Source organism: Schistocerca serialis, chromosome 2 (genome assembly GCF_023864345.2).
Source record: "Schistocerca serialis cubense isolate TAMUIC-IGC-003099 chromosome 2, iqSchSeri2.2, whole genome shotgun sequence".
NCBI lineage: Eukaryota > Metazoa > Arthropoda > Insecta > Orthoptera > Acrididae > Schistocerca > Schistocerca serialis.
Genome location: NC_064639.1, coordinates 695388899 through 695407309, shown reverse-complemented (window position 1 = coordinate 695407309; position 18411 = coordinate 695388899). Strand labels below are relative to the sequence as shown.

The 18411-nt window shown below is 41.1% G+C and overlaps 1 protein-coding gene across 1 annotated transcript in view; it reads right to left on the bottom strand.

Annotated features, from left to right (window-relative positions):
- LOC126456340 (sialin-like) overlaps positions 1-18411 on the bottom strand; it is a 41361-nt gene that overhangs the window by 14562 nt on the left and 8388 nt on the right. Inside the window, exon 4 of the mRNA XM_050092093.1 lies at positions 3240-3460. Coding sequence (XP_049948050.1) covers positions 3240-3460 — 221 coding nt within the window. The remainder of the gene's footprint in view (positions 1-3239; positions 3461-18411) is intronic.

The following is an 18411-nucleotide window of genomic DNA, read 5'->3' as shown; positions in this document are numbered from 1 at the left end:
GGCCTCTGGGAATTCAAGAAGAAAAAGTTCTCATTATATAATCAGATGCCGTGACTTACATGCTTAAGACCACAACTGCCCTACGTGTATTTCCACATTTAATCCATGCATCTGTCTGAGCCATGCAGTGCAACATATTGGTGAAAAAGTGCATGGCAGTTATCCATAAGTAAATAAAATAATTTCATACACCAATAGTTTTTCTTAAAGCCCCACATTGTGAGTCACTGTATAGAGAACTGTAGCCAAACCCATGATTTACACCTCTCCTGATGAAGTTCAGCACATGGATTGAAGCTACTGGTTTTTATAATAAACATTTTCAATCCCTCAAAATGGTAATTGATTCATTTTTGAGAGAATATTTTCAGCAGGAGATGCACAATATGTTGTCACTAATGCAAAAATAAAAAATTCTCTTGTGTACATCCATAGCATCTTCAGCTTCCTTGTGACTAGCATTAAAGAATTAGAATCTAATGAGTTGCCTTCATAGGAATTGTTAGTGATAATTGAGAATTATCGATGATGGTCGAAGTAGAGAGGATATAAAATGTAGACTGGCAATGGCAAGGAAATCATTCCTGAAGAAGAGAAATTTGTTAACATTGAGTATAGATTTAAGTGTCACGAAGTCGTTTCTGATAGTATTTGTATGGAGTGTAGCCATGTATGGAAGTGAAACATGGACGATAACCAGTTTGGACAAGAAGAGAATAGAAGCTTTCGAAATGTGGTGCTACAGAAGAATGCTGAAGATAAGGTGGGTAGATCACGTAACTAATGAGGAGGTTTTGAATAGGATTGGGGAGAAGAGAAGTTTGTGGCACAACTTGACTAGAAGAAGGGATCGGTTGGTATGACATGTTTTGAGGCATCAAGGGATCACAAATTTAGCATTGGAGGGCAGCGTGGATGGTAAAAATCGTAGAGGGAGACCAAGAGGTGAATACACTAAGCAGATTCAGAAGGATGTAGGTTGCAGTAGGTACTGGGAGATGAAGAAGCTTGCACAGGATAGAGTAGCATGGAGAGCTGCATCAAACCAGTCTCAGGACTGAAGACCACAACAACAACAACAACAATTGAGAATTATCAAAAGCAAGCTAATTGACAGTAAAGGTGACACTGGGCAAAGGGCAGTGAATAGGTTTGACACTGATTTGACAAGAAATCCAGGTTAGCCTATTTTTGTCCTATCTGCAGTATCCTCAATTGGGGTGAAGAAGATACTCCAGCAGACATCTCTCCAGGAACATTTCCTCTCCTAAAATTTGCACCATCAGCATCCTGTAAAAACATTCTTCCTTGCAATCAATGTTCTATGACTGCAGACAATTTGTGAAAGTAGCTGGTTGTTCTTCGCATTTCAGAATGAAATGTGATATGGGGTACCACAGTAATTTAACGGAAGATGGCTATTTTAGTAAACAGATGTGACTGCAAACAATTTTTTATTAGGGCATTACAGACTTTCAAAATAAAATAATTAAGTGCTTGTTATTTAAAATGTACCTTCCTAAAGTACTTTTCATCTTTATGTGGCACGTTAGTGCATATTAAGATAATACAGTAGGCTATGGTATAATTCATAAGTTGATTTCAGTTGAAATTATTGTTTAGCATTAAATACTGAATAAAACGATTTTGTGAGATTGCATATCTTCTTACATATTTCACCGGTTTTGCACTACTTAAGTATGTACATGTTCTGTGTGTTGATCCCCTCTTTCCTGTCCTGTCCCCATCATCCAGTTAATGCTGGGTTGGAGACAGTATGGTTCCCCAATTTTGGGAAGAACCAACCAACCCAGTAATTACCTAGGTAGGTGTGGAAAACTGCCTAAAACCACTTACAAGTTGGCTGACACATAGGCCTCTGTCATTTATCTGGGAGGCAGATTCAATCCAGGACCAGCACATCTCCTCATGTCTTGGAAATGGACCCTTTAATGTGTTCAATTATCTGGGAGCAGCTGCATGTTGATATTACAGAAAAATCAACACACTACACGCGACTCGCCTTCACAACTTTAATTTTGCCAGTAGTGTATCTCTCCCATACTTAACAAACTTCATAGCCCTTCTGCACACTCTGAATGACTAACACTCCTGGGAGAAAGATTATAATTCATTTGTTCATTTCATTTGGCAGTTGACTCGACTGAATTGAGTAGTTGTACTTTCCTATGTAGCACATGCGTCCGCATCATCATATTTTATGCATTTCTGTCTGGCACATAGATAGCTAACACATACCTATGAGAAAGGTTGTGACCATTCTAGTGATCTCAATACATTATTCTGTCTGGCATTTGTTAGAGGAAAGTCTTGAATATTCTAATGTTTTCTTGTACAGAGAACCTTCAATACGTAGCATTATAAATATGGATTATTCACTGAATAGGAAGCTAGTTTACATTCAGAAGCAGAAATATTAATACTGAAGAATGAATAAGTAAAAAGTCCTAGTTGCAGCAAGTGCAAGTGTCAAGATTAGTCAAGAGTGAGAGTGATCAGTTTATTATGGTAAAAGTAAAGGTAGCCTAATATATCTTTTGCACCCCCTCCTTGAGGTTTTTCTGTATCCACCACTGCTGTACTGATGCAGATAGCTGAGCTACATCTCATAAAAATAAAAAAGCTAATATCACAGAAAGCCTATCTTTAGGTCTTACTAGAGAGAGAGTTCAAGTGGCTTGTGGCAGGAGGATGTTATGACAAGTTAGGAATTTTGTGTTCTATTTACAAATATGCATAGTGAGAGAGTTGTGTGAAGTTACAAGATGAGTAGTCTCATGTGTAACTTAACTGAAAGTACCTATAGATTATTACTCATGGTAGTAATAAATCCCTGAAATAAGTCTGAAGAATCACAATAGATTCCCAGTAGTGAGTGAATCATTCATTACTTTTATTGTTTTCAAGGTAGAGACTTGGAAATGATAATCTTAATGCAAGGTAGCTTTACAAAGCAGTATGCAACATTTACTCATTCCTAAGCGCATTTATCTTTTGAAAATGGTTTATTGAGATTTCTGCATGTTATTTTTTCATATCAAGTGTATACGCATTAAGAATTAAGTTTCACTTGTTTTTCTAGAAAAAAAAGAAGCTTCCACACTAAGAAAAAGTATTCTTTCAACTGTTAAGCTCTGTTTCCTTCTGAAGTTCTGAATTTCCATTTTGTTTATGTGAGAAATTAAATTATTATCAATCAGTTTATCTTTATTACACACCTTCTTTGCATTAAGTTCCTCACCAAGACTGCTAAGAATATATTCTTTTTCCTCCTCAGAAATACGGGGATGTTTATCAGGAGAATCATAAATGAGGAAAATCCATGGTATAAACCATACAACAGCTAAAGCACCAAAGAAGTAGAACACCAGTGGCCATCCACCAGCAGCAGCTAATATACCAGACAATCCCATGGAAAGCACACTGCCTAAATTGAGTGCTGTAAAACAGAAAAAACTCAAAATAGTTTGAAGTTAATTAATTCGTATGGAAGTAAGATATCGGAGAAAACAAGGGTTATGACTTAATGAACAAATGAAACAGCATGACATATACAAATTCTATAAAGGAAACCACCTGTTTCTTTTCTTTTTTCTGATAGTTCTCTTAAATGCAGAGAATAAAAATTGTAAAAACTTAATGAGTTTCTACATGTTTCAGATGACTGGCAAAAATCAGTAATCACAAATTATACAGGGTGTCCCAGGAGGAATGGTCAATATTCAAGGATATGAGACGAACAATCATTTGAAGCAAAAAACTTCATATGGATATATCCACTATTTGGGTTTCCAAAATAGAACACATTTAGTGTACATTGTTATTTATTATCATTATCATTCAACACATTGTCAGGTTTAAACATGTGTACGTGTAGAACAGTTAGTAAACATAACAAGATGTGTTTTACAAAGTATCAATTGTAAAATATGTGTTTTTAATACATTCATCTCTAAGCATTATTGTAAATGTCACATTACAGGTGTTGTACAGTTCACAATACATGTTTGAATATCCCACTGTCAGCTTCAAATCATTTGTGTACTCTTGGGAGAACACATTGTATTGCTTGTCTGAGTGCCTCTGCATGTTCCCCAATGAAGGCAGCAGCGTCCATGTTGCGACCAAGCTGTTCATCTTATGCATTCACCTTTCATTTTTACATCTCAGACTTCATCAAACCCCACAAACAAAAATCTAATGGCATAAGGTCTGTAAATCTTAGTGGCCACTTAATAGCACTACTGTGACCATTCCAATGATTATGGTAATTGCAGTTGATTCACTTAAGATACTTATTATAATAAATTTAAAAGGCACTAATAAAGAGACATATTCAGTTCATAAGAATCAAACTCATTAACTTACCCTGTAAATTTGTCACGAAGAAATAGCAGTCTGTAGTATAATCTCTGCCTTCCCTCCAATTATAGATCAAGGGTGCTGGCTTTTGAAAAATCACAGCTCACAAACATTGAAAACTAATCCCCCTAAAAATCCAGTTTCAGGTATTTTTGAATGAGCAGTGATTGATAAAGATAAGCAAACTATAGTTGTTTTTTTTCCCCAGATTAATTGATTAATACAAAAAGTAATCAACAATCCACAGAGAATTGTTTTATTTTTCAAACATTTGTAGACTTTCTATTTCTCATTCACAAAGAATGTATTCCTATAAACAGTGGCCCATTTGATGAAAATGTTTGCGTCAGTGTCAAGATCCAAGTTTTTGGTTCTTGTTTGAACATGTATCAAAGCATTGTCGTTTAATTTCTCTTGTGTCATGGTGTTGCAGAGGTAATTTTTAATCTTCTAAGGGGAAAAAAAGAATGAACTGATGTTCTGTTGTACATGTAGAAACTGCTGTATTTAAAGTGATCATCATCAGTTTCATCACCTCTGGATTCAATTCTCTGATGTTCATATTTGAGGTAAGGAGTCAAACTAAGTCTTTCATATTTCCACTGAAATAATTTTTACACACATTTTATATCATATTTCTGTGCAAAGTTTAACTTTCTGGATCAAAGTCATCCTTAGAAAAGTCTATTACATAACTGAAATCTTTAGTTTTGGACAGAAGAAATGTTTATATTTCTTTGAATGAAGTCATAGCAGCTTTAGAAAGTCATTCCTTGAAACACTGAATGACACTACCTAAAATCTCAAAATAAATCCTCTAGTAACAATCACAGGGGCTGGCAAAAGCATAGGGTAGAATGTTGTCATCAAGTTTTCAAGAAATTTTCTGTACTTTAGGAAGTTTTAGATCTCTGGCATCAAATTCTTTGATCAGTTCCAAGCAACGGCTCCATATTTCATCACAACTTTCATCAGTTTGAGGTAACTTCACAACATCTTGGACACTATTAATATTGTACGTGGTGTTTTGGTGTTGTAGAAAGAAGTTTTTCAGAAAATCATTCAATATTTGAGCTGGCTCTAAAATTTTAATTCAGAGTGTAGTGACAATGATAAATTCAAAACACAAAAAATTTAAGAACCTAGGGATTTATTATGGAGCATCACCTGACAGGGCAAAAAGGCCAAGGAGCTACAGAATGTATAATGCTCGATGCAGAGACTCAAATATTGCTAGTCATTTGGCGGACATGTGTACAAAACTGGTAATTTCTGTCACATTTGAAAGACAGTTTGTAGCAAGGTCTCGTTTTGCTTTGCTTCTTGGGTCACAAGGTTCAAAGAATGGGCCAAACAAAGAACATATAGAATTTGTAGCTCAGTTCTCTGACTTTTGCTTGCTATCCAGAAAAAGCGTTGGTCATGTTTTCCACTCCATCACTAGCAATAACTCTGCATGACTTGAAATGTAGAGAAAAATAAATGATAACATCCATTAAAACTGTCAACAATACTTCAGCTGTAGTAGATTCAGTATCACAGAAACAAAAACTAATTCATTAATTTGAAAATTATACCCACTGACACATCAAAAGCAAATCAAAACTTACTTGTGTTGACATACATTTCTAGTTTCATCCATAGTTTTCAAATGATATTGGGAATAGTACAAACTCATTAGACACAAATATAACCAGCCCTCTGTGTTTTATAACCATTCCCGGCTTATTTTTAACATTGACAGTTACAGGACGTCCTTCGACAATAGGTTTCAAAATAGACGCATAAGGACGCCATCATAACCACTCAAATTCCTCGAACACAATGACATTATGCACACGAGGGTCGTACCCGCCAAAGCCGAATTCTGAGCAAAATGGTAGATAGACATGTTGCTTCCTTGACAGAATCTTTTCAACAAGAGTTGATTTGCCTATATTTGTGTCTCCATATAAATACAGCTGTTTTTTAGGAACGTAGTCGTTTGTCTTCTGTTTTTGTTTTGAACGGCCAGTGTCAGTTGGTCACAGTCAGTGTGCTCCCTGCTGCCGTTGGATAAGCAGCTGCAGCAGCAAGTCGTATAATCCTAGCTCACTCATTTGTTACATAGTTTAATTCTTAATTTCTTTGCGTGTTTTTGGTACTTGCATTGTTTAATTCATAAATTTCGGGCGTATTATAGTATTTGAGAGTTGTAGCATCGCGTTTTAGTCCCTGAATAGTGTAAATTCGCGTAGTCGTTTGTCTTCTGTTTTTGTTTTGAACGGCCAGTGTCGGTTGGTCACAGTCACTGTGCTCCCTGCCGCCGTTGGATAAGCAGCTGCAGCAGCAAGTCGTATACTCCTAGCTCACTCATTTGTTACATAGTTTAATTCTTAATTTCTTTGCGTGTTTTTGGTACTTGCATTGTTTAATTCGTAAATTTTGGGCGTATAATAGTATTTGAGAGTTGTAGCATCGCTTTTTAGTACCTGAATAGTGTAAATTCGCATAGTCTCCTTCCGCCGCCGAGCAGTGTCAGCAGTGCACAAGTAGCAGCATTACTGCTTTTACTAGGCAATCTTGTATTTTAATAACCGTTTAAATTTTGTCGATTTGTTTGTGCTTTCTGTAGATTAGTTCAGACGTTCTTTGCAAAACAGTTTTTAGCATGGATAGGGACTGCAACTGCTGTGTTCGGATGCAGGCTGAATTGGCATCCCTTCGCTCCCAGCTTCTGGCAGTGTTGGCTTCGGTCACACAGCTAGAGGCTGCCAATGGGCATCACTGTGGGGGTCCGGATGGGGGTTTGTCGGGGACGGCCAGCTCGTCCCACGCATCCCCCGATCGGACTACAACTGTGGTTGCCCAGGATACTGCCCGCATTGAGGCTGATCGCTCACCTGTGGTACAGTGGGAGGTCGTCTCAAGGTGTGGCAGGGGGCGAAAGACATTCCGGAGGGCTGAACGGAAGGCCTCTCCAGTTTGTCTGACGAACCGGTTTCAGGCTCTGTCTCAGGCTGATACTGATCTTCGGCCTGACATGGCTGCTTGTCCTGTTCCAGAGGTTGCCCCTCATTCTGCAAGATCCGGGCGGTCGCAGAGGGTGGGCTTACTGGTAGTTGGGAGCTCCAACATCAGGCACGTAATGGGGCCCATTAGGGAAATGGCAGCAAGAGAGGGGAAGAAAACCAATGTGCACTCCATGTGCATACCGGGGGGAGTCATTCCAGATGTGGAAAGGGTCCTTCCGGATGCCATGAAGGGTACAGGGTGCACCCATCTGCAGGTGGTCGCTCATGTCGGCGCACCAATGATGTGTGTCGCTATGGATCGGAGGAAATCCTCTCTGGCTTCCGGCGGCTATCTGATTTGGTGAAGACTGCCAGTCTCGCTAGCGGGATGAAAGCAGAGCTCACCATCTGCAGCATCGTCGACAGGACTGACTGCGGACCTTTGGTACAGAGCCGAGTGGAGGGTCTGAATCAGAGGCTGAGGCGGTTCTGCGACCATGTGGGCTGCAGATTCCTCGACTTGCGCCATAGAGTGGTGGGGTTTCGGGTTCCGCTGGATAGGTCAGGAGTCCACTACATGCAACAAGCGGCTACACGGGTAGCAGGGGTTGTGTGGCGTGGGCTGGGCTGTTTTTTAGGTTAGATGGCCTTGGGCAAGTACAGAAAGGGCAACAGCCTCAACGGGTGCGGGGCAAAGTCAGGACATGCGGGGACCAAGCAGCAATCGGAATTGTAATTGTCAACTGTCGAAGCTGCGTTGGTAAAGTACCAGAACTTCAAGCGCTGATAGAAAGCACCGAAGCTGCAATCGTTATAGGTACAGAAAGCTGGCTTAAGCCAGAGATAAATTCTGCCGAAATTTTTACAAAGGTACAGACGGTGTTTAGAAAGGATAGATTGCATGCAACCGGTGGTGGAGTGTTCGTTGCTGTTAGTAGTAGTTTATCCTGTAGTGAAGTAGAAGTGGATAGTTCCTGTGAATTATTATGGGTGGAGGTTACACTCAACAACCGAGCTAGGTTAATAATTGGCTCCTTTTACCGACCTCCCGACTCAGCAGCATTAGTGGCAGAACAACTGAGAGAAAATTTGGAATACATTTCACATAAATTTTCTCAGCATGTTATAGTCTTAGGTGGAGATTTCAATTTACAGATATAGACTGGGACACTCAGATGTTTAGGACGGGTGGTAGGGACAGAGCATCGAGTGACATTATACTGAGTGCACTATCCGAAAATTACCTTGAGCAATTAAACAGAGAACCGACTCGTGGAGATAACATCTTGGACCTACTGATAACAAACAGACCCGAACTTTTCGACTCTTTAAGTGCAGAACAGGGAATCAGTGATCATAAGGCCGTTGCAGCATCCCTGAATATGGAAGTTAATAGGAATATAAAAAAAGGGAGGAAGGTTTATCTGTTTAGCAAGAGTAATAGAAGGCAGATTTCAGACTACCTAACAGATCAAAACGAAAATTTCTGTTCCGACACTGACAATGTTGAGTGTTTATGGAAAAAGTTCAAGGCAATCGTAAAATGCGTTTTAGACAGGTACGTGCCGAGTAAAACTGTGAGGGACGGGAAAAACCCACCGTGGTACAACAACAAAGTTAGGAAACTACTGCGAAAGCAAAGAGAGTTCCACTCCAAGTTTAAACGCAGCCAAAACCTCTCAGACAAACAGAAGCTAAACAATGTCAAAGTTAGCGTAAGGAGGGCTATGCGTGTAACGTTCAGTGAATTCGAAAGTAAAACTCTATGTACGGACTTGACAGAAAATCCTAGGAAGTTCTGGTCTTACGTTAAATCAGTAAGTGGCTCGAAACAGCATATCCAGACACTCCGGGATGATGATGGCATTGAAACAGAGGATGACACGCGTAAAGCTGAAATACTAAACACCTTTTTCCAAAGCTGTTTCACAGAGGAAGACCGCACTGCAATTCCTTCTCTAAATCCTCGCACAAACGAAAAAATGGCTGACATCGAAATAAGTGTCCAACGAATAAAAAAGCAACTGGAATCACTCAATAGAGGAAAGTCCACTGGACCTGACGGGATACCAATTCGATTCTACACAGAGTGCGCGAAAGAACTTGCCCCCCTTCTAACAGCCGTGTACCGCAAGTCTCTAGAGGAACGGAGGGTTCCAAATGATTGGAAAAGAGCACAGGTAGTCCCAGTCTTCAAGAAGGGTCGTCGAGCAGTTGCGCAAAACTATAGACCTATATCTCTGACGTCGATCTGTTGTAGAATTTTAGAACATGTTTTTTGCTTGAGTATAATGTCGTTTTTGGAAACCCAGAATCTACTATGTAGGAATCAACATGGATTCCGGAAACAGCGATCATGTGAGACCCAACTCGCTTTATATGTTCATGAGACCCAGAAAATATTAGATACAGGCTCCCAGGTAGATGCTATTTTTCTTGACTTCCGGAAGGCATTCGATACAGTTCTGCACTGTCGCCTGATAAACAAAGTAAGGGCCTACGGAATATCAGACCAGCTGTGTGGCTGGATTGAAGAGTTTTTAGCAAACAGAACACAGCATGTTGTTATCAATGGAGAGACGTCTACAGACGTTAAAGTAACCTCTGGCGTGCCACAGGGGAGTGTTATGGGACCATTGTTTTTCACAATATATATAAATGACCTAGTAAATAGTGTCGGAAGTTCCATGCGACTTTTTGCAGATGATGCTGTAGTATACAGAGAAGTTGCAGCATTAGAAAATTGTAGCGAAATGCAGGAAGATCTGCAGCGGATAGGCACTTGGTGCAGGGAGTGGCAACTGTCCCGTAACATAGACAAATGTAATGTATTGCGAATACATAGAAAGAAGGATCCTTTATTGTATGATTATATGATAGCGGAACAAACACTGGTAGCAGTTACTTCTGTAAAATATCTGGGAGTATGTGTGCGGAACGATTTAAAGTGAAATGATCATATAAAATTAATTGTTGGTAAGGCAGGTACCAGGTTGAGATTCATTGGGAGAGTGCTTAGAAAATGTAGTCCATCAACAAAGGAGGTGGCTTACAAAACACTCGTTCGACCTATACTTGAGTATTGCTCATCAGTGTGGGATCCGTACCAGATCGGTTTGACGGAGGAGATCGAGAAGATCCAAAGAAGAGCGGCGCGTTTTGTCACAGGGTTATTTGGTAACCGTGATAGCGTTACGGAGATGTTTAATAAACTCAATTGGCAGACTCTGCAAGAGAGGCGCTCTGCATCGCGGTGTAGATTGCTCGCCAGGTTTCGAGAGGGTGTGTTTCTGGATGAGGTATCGAATATATTGCTTCCCCCTTCTTATACCTCCCGAGGAGATCATGAATGTAAAATTAGAGAGATTAGAGCGTGCACGGAGGCTTTCAGACAGTCGTTCTTCCCGCGAACCATACGCGACTGGAACAGGAAAGGGAGGTAATGACAGTGGCACGTAAGATGCCCTCCGCCACACACCTTTGGGTGGCTTGTGGAGTATAAATGTAGATGTAGATGTAGAACTTTATCAAATTTTGTAAGACTTCATTATCTGTAATAGAGACTGTTTCATTTGTTATGTTGTGTGAAAGCCATTTGTACTTCGTATACTTAAGCCAACAGGACAAATCACAGTCATCTGCAGCCACTAACTCTAATAATTATTAGAATTAGAATTTTCATCTGTGCGACCAAGGATTGCTAACTCTGCACCATGAGATAACACAGTGAAGATAACATTCTCAACATAAATACTCTTTCCGTCTTCATTTCTCCCTCCTTTCTGTTAGACATTAAATGCTGCATACTCACACCTTTATCAACTGCATTTTTCCTACTACAGCAAGAAATAAGATAATTTGACTTTTCAGAAAAGCAAACTTTTCTAACGCTTTGTTTCAAGAAGAAAACCTGACTTCAATGAATGCTTGTATCACATCCTTGTCGCGTTCAGTCTCCTTTCCAAAGGTCCACTAGAGGAACTCATTTCTTTACTTATATGATGAAACACTGTACCACACTTCTCATCTTTCCACTGTTTTGAAAGGTGTGGTCACCACCAACATGACTAGTTTTCTTTTTTTTTTATTAAATAAAACAGCTGAATTGGAACCATGAAGAGCACTATCTGCATACATTGTAGCCAAATCATTTTTCTACATTAATCAGGGAACAATGAATCTATCCTTTACCAAAACAACTACAATAAAGAAAATAAATTTAATCATAAATAATTGTCAATGATACTGTTTATGCAAAAAAGATGTAAACTTGGGTGGTTTAAATCACCACCAGCCATTGGGCAATGACTGGCAGAGTTTTTCTTGAGATAGTAGTGCTGAGCATTTGTCAGTTGTTTCTGGAGGACTGAGAAGTGCTAAGCTGTACTTGCATGGGTCAGCACAACAGTGCAACATCAAAGTTGGTCTAATTAACAACTAAATTTTCCCCCAATTTTTCAATTTCCTTTTCTTTTTTCTTCCTTCCCCAATTTCTGTGGGTGTTGAGCATCATAGGGTACCTATCATAGGTACACCAAAACTGAGACACTTTTGCTGCAATTTTCTCCAGCACCATAGACTTTAAATATATGTTTTGCAGCATACATGTGGTGTGAAGGGCTTGTCCTTATAATCAATTTTAACTCCAAAGTATGCATAATACATTTTCCCTGGAAAAGGAGTAATATTTGACTTCCTGTGTGGCATGATGACTTTACCACAAATGTAGCAAAATCAGTCAGGATGGCTGTTGCACTTTTGATCTGTTTGTAACAATGTAGCTTTCACTCATGAAGTTCAAATCATACAAGCCTGCAGGTTAATACAAGTCAGAAGTGAGGTCAGTTCAATCCCACCTCTCTCTCCCCCACAAAGTTGCCAATTCCATCTCCGTATAAAGGGTTGCCAGCTATAATTGTACCTCTGGCATCACTTTCAAGGACTGAAATAAAACACTGGTAATTAAAAGTATCTTATCATACTTCTTAGCTACATTTATTAGAATACCATATATTTCATCCTAGATCCAGGATGGAGTGTAACAATATTATGAAAAGGAAAGTTGCCACTCACCATACAGTGGAGATGCTGAGTAACAGATAGGGACAACAAAAAGACTGTCACAAATAAAGCTTTAAACCCCTAAGGTCTTTGTCAGAAACAGATGACAGATATATATACACACACACACATATACACACACACACACACACGACTATAGTCTCAGGCAACTGTAGCCAGTGTGGCTATTATTATCCAAGAACCTGTGCCCTCAAGAAAAAAGTTTCAAAATGCAGACCACTGTTATTATGTGTTTTGTTGATTGCATTCTGTGTAAGTGTTGCTTCATCAGTGAATAGTACTGTGGCAGCCCTGTCACAGAATTGTATGAATGGTGGCATATCATTATTTCCCCACAAGTGCTTACTTTACTGTTGGGCCAACTTTTTGCAACTGAGTAGCACCTACACCAGAATCCATCACCCATGGGCCACATAAGTGAAGCACAAAACATGAACCCCACTGAAGCATTTGCGAATTTGAACAGACTATGATTGTCACCAAGTTTAGGGCCTTCGGGAGATGTGCATGATGATGAGTCTTCAGAATGCTGCCCAGACTTGGCACTGTTTCTTGGAGAGCATTTGGCGAGGCTTACCAGGCTGTTTCGCTCATCTTGATGAGGTCCTCATGTTCTCGAAGTAGTCCAAGTTCCAACGCAGTCACCTAACAACTGTCTTTCGAGGCTGGCATCAACCCATTGAAATGCATATCTGGAATAGCGGATATCGAATTTCCAGGGCATCTAATGCCCCTCCTGGATGGATCCAAGCCTCTACTGGACAAGGTTCAGGCAATCTTGAACAAGCCATGCCAAGGGAGCCACAATGGCATCTGCCAATGCCTCAATTTGATCGACTTTTACTAGTGGCATCTCATAATGCTGACACAGTAATGGAACCCTTGACTGCAGCACTACGTGGTCCACAGGCAAAGGAAGGTCCCTTGTTATCTGGATGGATGCAATGGAACAAACCTTTGTGAGTCCAAATGGAGCCTTGCTGAAGCGAAACAGCTCACCCAGCTGATACACTTCGAGGAATTAGCCATAGGTGTGGATGACAACCAGACCGCTATGGGTGCAGCACTCCAACAATGCGTTGGCAGCAGCTCACAGTTACTAGGTTTCTTTTTGCACAAGTTATCAGTATCACAATCATGTGGAGTGCTTACAACCGCAAGATACTTGCAGTCTACCATGTGGTGAAATACTTCTGTTCATCAGTAGAAGCCCCTCCTTTCATCATTTTCCACGACTACAAGCCGATAACTCACGTGTTTTGGAGCAACAATATCAACTGTTCACCACATCAGCTACAAAAGCTGGAGTAAGTGTCGCAGTTCACCACTGACATTTGACCCATTACCAGGATGGACATCATTGCCGACTGCTTGTCTCACGATTGTGTTGCTGTCTCCTCTCCTGTGAATTTTGAGGACGTCGCACAAAAACAGGAGAGTGATGAACTATTGGACAGCTTTACCATGACACCTACAGCCACCTACAGCTGGAACTAATACCCATTTCTGGTTCCTCCCGCAAGATTTGGTGCGACGTTTTGACAGGCGCACATCAGCCATTTCTCCCAGAAAATTCCAGTGCAGCGCATTCGACTGCATCTATGGGCTATCACATCCTGGTGTAGACAACACTGTGATGCTTGTGGTCGCACGTTTCATCTGGATGGGATTCCAGAAAGAATGCTGGTAATGACCATGTACTTGCACCATGTGCCAGCATGGCAAAGTTGGGAGACATATACCCATGCACCCATCAGCACCTTCCCTGAAATGACAAGCTGCTTCACACATGTCTACGCAGACATCATGGACCCATTTACTCTGTCCCAAGGCAAGCGGAATCTACTGATGATGGTGGACAGTTTCACGCTGGCTAGAGGCAATGCCACTGAGACCATCGCCACTGCCTTCTGTGAAACTTGGGTGGCACGTTTTCGCTGCCCCTGTCTGATAACAACCGACTGCATCTGCAGTTCACCAGTGTGCTGTTTACACATCTTACCCAACTGTGTGGTGTGCGACTACATTGAATGCCCAGCCACTACCCAGTGTCTAACAGCATGGTCGAATGGCTTCATCCAACACTGAAAGTGTCCCTAATGTGTCACAACATTGCCTGGATGGAGGCACTTCTGATCATACTCTCAGCCTGCAAATAACACCGAAGGATAAGATTGGTGGTTCATCTGTAGACTTCATCCACAGTCAATCGCTCACAAGCCCTGGTGAATTCATGCAGGTGGTACCACTGCCACACAATGCCTCAGCCCCACCACTGGCAGCCACTGTGGCATGGCACTAGCAAAGTAATTGTTCACACCAACTTACAGCACATGTTATGTTATGCGTAGATGCGGTACAGCCACCACTTAGGCTGCCCTACTCAGGACCACATTACACGGTCACCTGTGATGAGAAGACTCTGCAGATAAAATGTAACAGCAAACTGACTAAAGTTTCCATTGACTGACTCAAAGTGGCTTATGTCTTGACTGTCCCATCTGCCGTTCAGTTCCTCAGCCTGGCAGAGGAACTGTTAATGGATTATGCTCCTCATGCAACCAGTCAGGCAGAGCTCGCTCCCATAACTGCCAGTGATGCATGGACACTGCCAGCTATCACCCTGCAGCAATGTATGCCTCAGCCTACCTCCACCCCAGCCTAGCAGCCACCCAGACCCTGACTCCCTCAAGCATACCAGCCCCCTACCACAGCAGCCAACAGACTTCATCATAAGAGCCAACCGCCATGTCTGCTTCAAATGTCCATGATGCCTTCAAATGCCCAAGCTGCAACATAATGACTTCACACTGCAGAACACAGCCAGCACACACCCCACCTGCTGCCTATCATTGAGACACTGTCTCTGGCAGGCCGCCTCACCAGCCATGATCTCACCTCCAGTAGAGCTTCAGACATTGCCACCCATCTCACTGACTGTTTGTCTGTTGCAGCTCCTGGACTCACTGTCACACCTCTCTGCCTCTGGCACGCCATGCATTGAGGCTGAATTGACCCCCACACCTGTCACTGTGTCACATTCCCATTGAGCTCCAAACACTGGCCCCCACACTACTGGGCCTGTCTGTTGCAATTCCTGGACCAGCATTTTGGTCCCGATGACACTGCATTTGCATGAGCCTAGACTGTCCATGGTCTCTGGACTCCTGCTGCCACACACATCAAGGCACATCAACTGCCACTCACGGTTTCCGCTACCTAATCACAACTGACAAGCCCATTGCCATTACACTCACACTGACGTCAGCATGAAACACATGATCTCCAAACATAGGCTGGCTGCAGATAGTTTCCTTTCACTTCTTACGGCTACAGAGCTTGCTCCCCAAGAGGGATGGTGGTGCACCAGTATTCACCCATGAGCACAGATTTTACCATTAGGTCAACTTTGGCTTTGCTGCAACACCAACAGCCACAGAAGAGACAAAGCAAAAGCTAGTGCCAGTTAGACCCCCATGCTGTGTGGACATTTCCAACAACTGTAGATTCTATCAGCCATGGTCCATGTGGGTCATGTACGCTCCCCACTGACACATTAGAGAATCTGAACAGCACCGATTGTTCACTCCATTCCATTGCATCCATGAATTAAATGGAGCCCCACAAGGTGAGATGTAATTTGTGTGTTTGGTCGGACATGCATCATTCGGCTCTCCGCAACCATGAGGTCATACTGTGTGCCTGATTGCTGAGGAGTGTACACCCTTGGGATAAATGCTTGAGCTATTTACTACAATCAAGCAACCACAGAATGTGAACATTTCAGACAGTATTTTTGCAAGTTCTTTAGTGCATCTACCCTTGCCAATAAATATATTATTATATAATCACATGTTTGATAAATTAGCATTACCTGAGCCTACACCCTGAACTTAGTGCATGGGCATGGCAGTAAAAGCTGGCTCACCAAATGACAGACTTGAAAGCGGTAAAAATACCCCATTTCCCACGTCAGTATTAAAGAGATTAAATGATGATTGTCATTTAAACAGTGACAAAATTCAAGTCAAGTGACATTGTCAGCAATGTGAAGATTGTGGACAGACTGCATGTGAAATGGATGTTTTCTGCCTGCAGTGTTTGCCATACACTTGTTCTTGGGACAGTGATACATGCAGAGAGTGTAAAAAATCAACTTGCACTGGCAATAGGACTATACTGAACCATTTAAACAATGTGTTCCTGTATAGTTTGTTGAACTGTACACGTAGAAGAAAAATGGGAACTTGGAAGAATACTTTTCATGCAACGTGCTGAAAACTCTTAATCACTCTACGATCAGGTATCAACATATCGAAAAGCACTGACAGTATTCTTCAACAGCAGTTGGAGAGCTGCCTTCCCAGCAGCCATGAATATACTCCGTATCTGCATATTTTTCATTAGTGTGCATGTGTGACATTTTACCTAATGCATATAAAACATCAAACATCAAAGTGGATGGGGGGTAAGACACATAATGCGCACACCACAAGCCCAAAAACAAATGTACATTAAATGTATTCTATCTTGAAAACCATTCAGAACAAAGCATGTGTCCAAATGAAGTATTTTGCTTCAAATGAGTGTTCCTGCCATATCCCTGAATATTGACTATTCCTCCTGGGACACCCTGTATAATTTTTTGGACAGTAGGATGAATAAAACTATTACAGTGGAGAACAGGAAGGATAACTGTAGGTTGCTGCAGTGACAATTGATATAAAAAGGTTTCCTAGTATCAGATATGATTCTCAGAAGGACAAAGGAATAGGTAAGCATATTCAGAGCTGCTGAAAAAGTAAAACTGTAAGCACTGTCACTAATTTTTTGTCATATAACATAAATGGATAGATAAAAAATCTACTGATCAAGTGGTGGCAGAAGAAGTCACACACAAAAGTTAAGGAAATGTGCAAGTTTTCAAAGCCAGAACAGACCTGCAAAATATCCTCAACATCAGCTTGCTGCAGATCCTAGAGCATGTTCTGAGTTCAAATGTAATAAATTTCCTAGAGACTGAAAAGCTCATGTCCATGAATCAGCATGGCTGTAGAAATCATCACTCGTGTGAAACACAGCTTGCTCTTTTCTTAGATCATGTGGATGAAGATTCCATATTTCTAGTTTTCTGAAAAGTAGATGAAGAGCAACAGGCAGATTCCATATTTCTAGATTTTTGAAAAGCATTTGACATGGAACCCCACTGCAGACCATTAACAAAGGTACATCCCTTGGAATAGGCTCCCAGATATGTCATTAGCTTGAAGACTTCTAAAGAATAGAACCCTGTACACTGTCCTCAATGGTGAGTGTTCATTAGGGACAAGGGTGACATCAGGAGTGCCCCAGGGAAGTGCGATAGGACTGTTGCTATTTTCTATATACACAAATGATATGGCTGACAGGGTTGGCAGCAATCTGCGGTTGTTTGCTGGTGGTGTCATGGTGCACAGGACAGTGTCTAGGATAGGTGACTGTTGGTTGATACAAGATGACCTAGACCAAATTTCTAATTTTTGTGATGAATTGCAGCTGGCTCTTAATGTAGAAAACTGTAAGATAATGCAGATGAGTAGAAAAAACAAACCTGTAATGTTTGAATAAAGCAATAATAGTGTGTTGTTTGACACAGTCACATTTTTTAAATTTCTGGGCATGAAGTTGCAAAGTGATATGAAATGGAATGAGCATATGAGGATTGTAGTAGGGAAGGTGAATGGTTAATTTTGGTTTATTGGGAGAATTTTAGGAATGCATAGTTCATCTGTGAAGGAGACAGCATATAGAGTGCTAGTGCAACCTATTCTTGAGTACTCCTCAAGTGTTTGGGATCCGCACCACTTTGGATAGAAAGAAGACATTAAAGCAATTCAGAGGCAACCTGCTAGATTTGTTACTGGTTGGTTCAGTCAGCATGCAAGTGTTACGGATTTGCATTGGTAACTTAAGT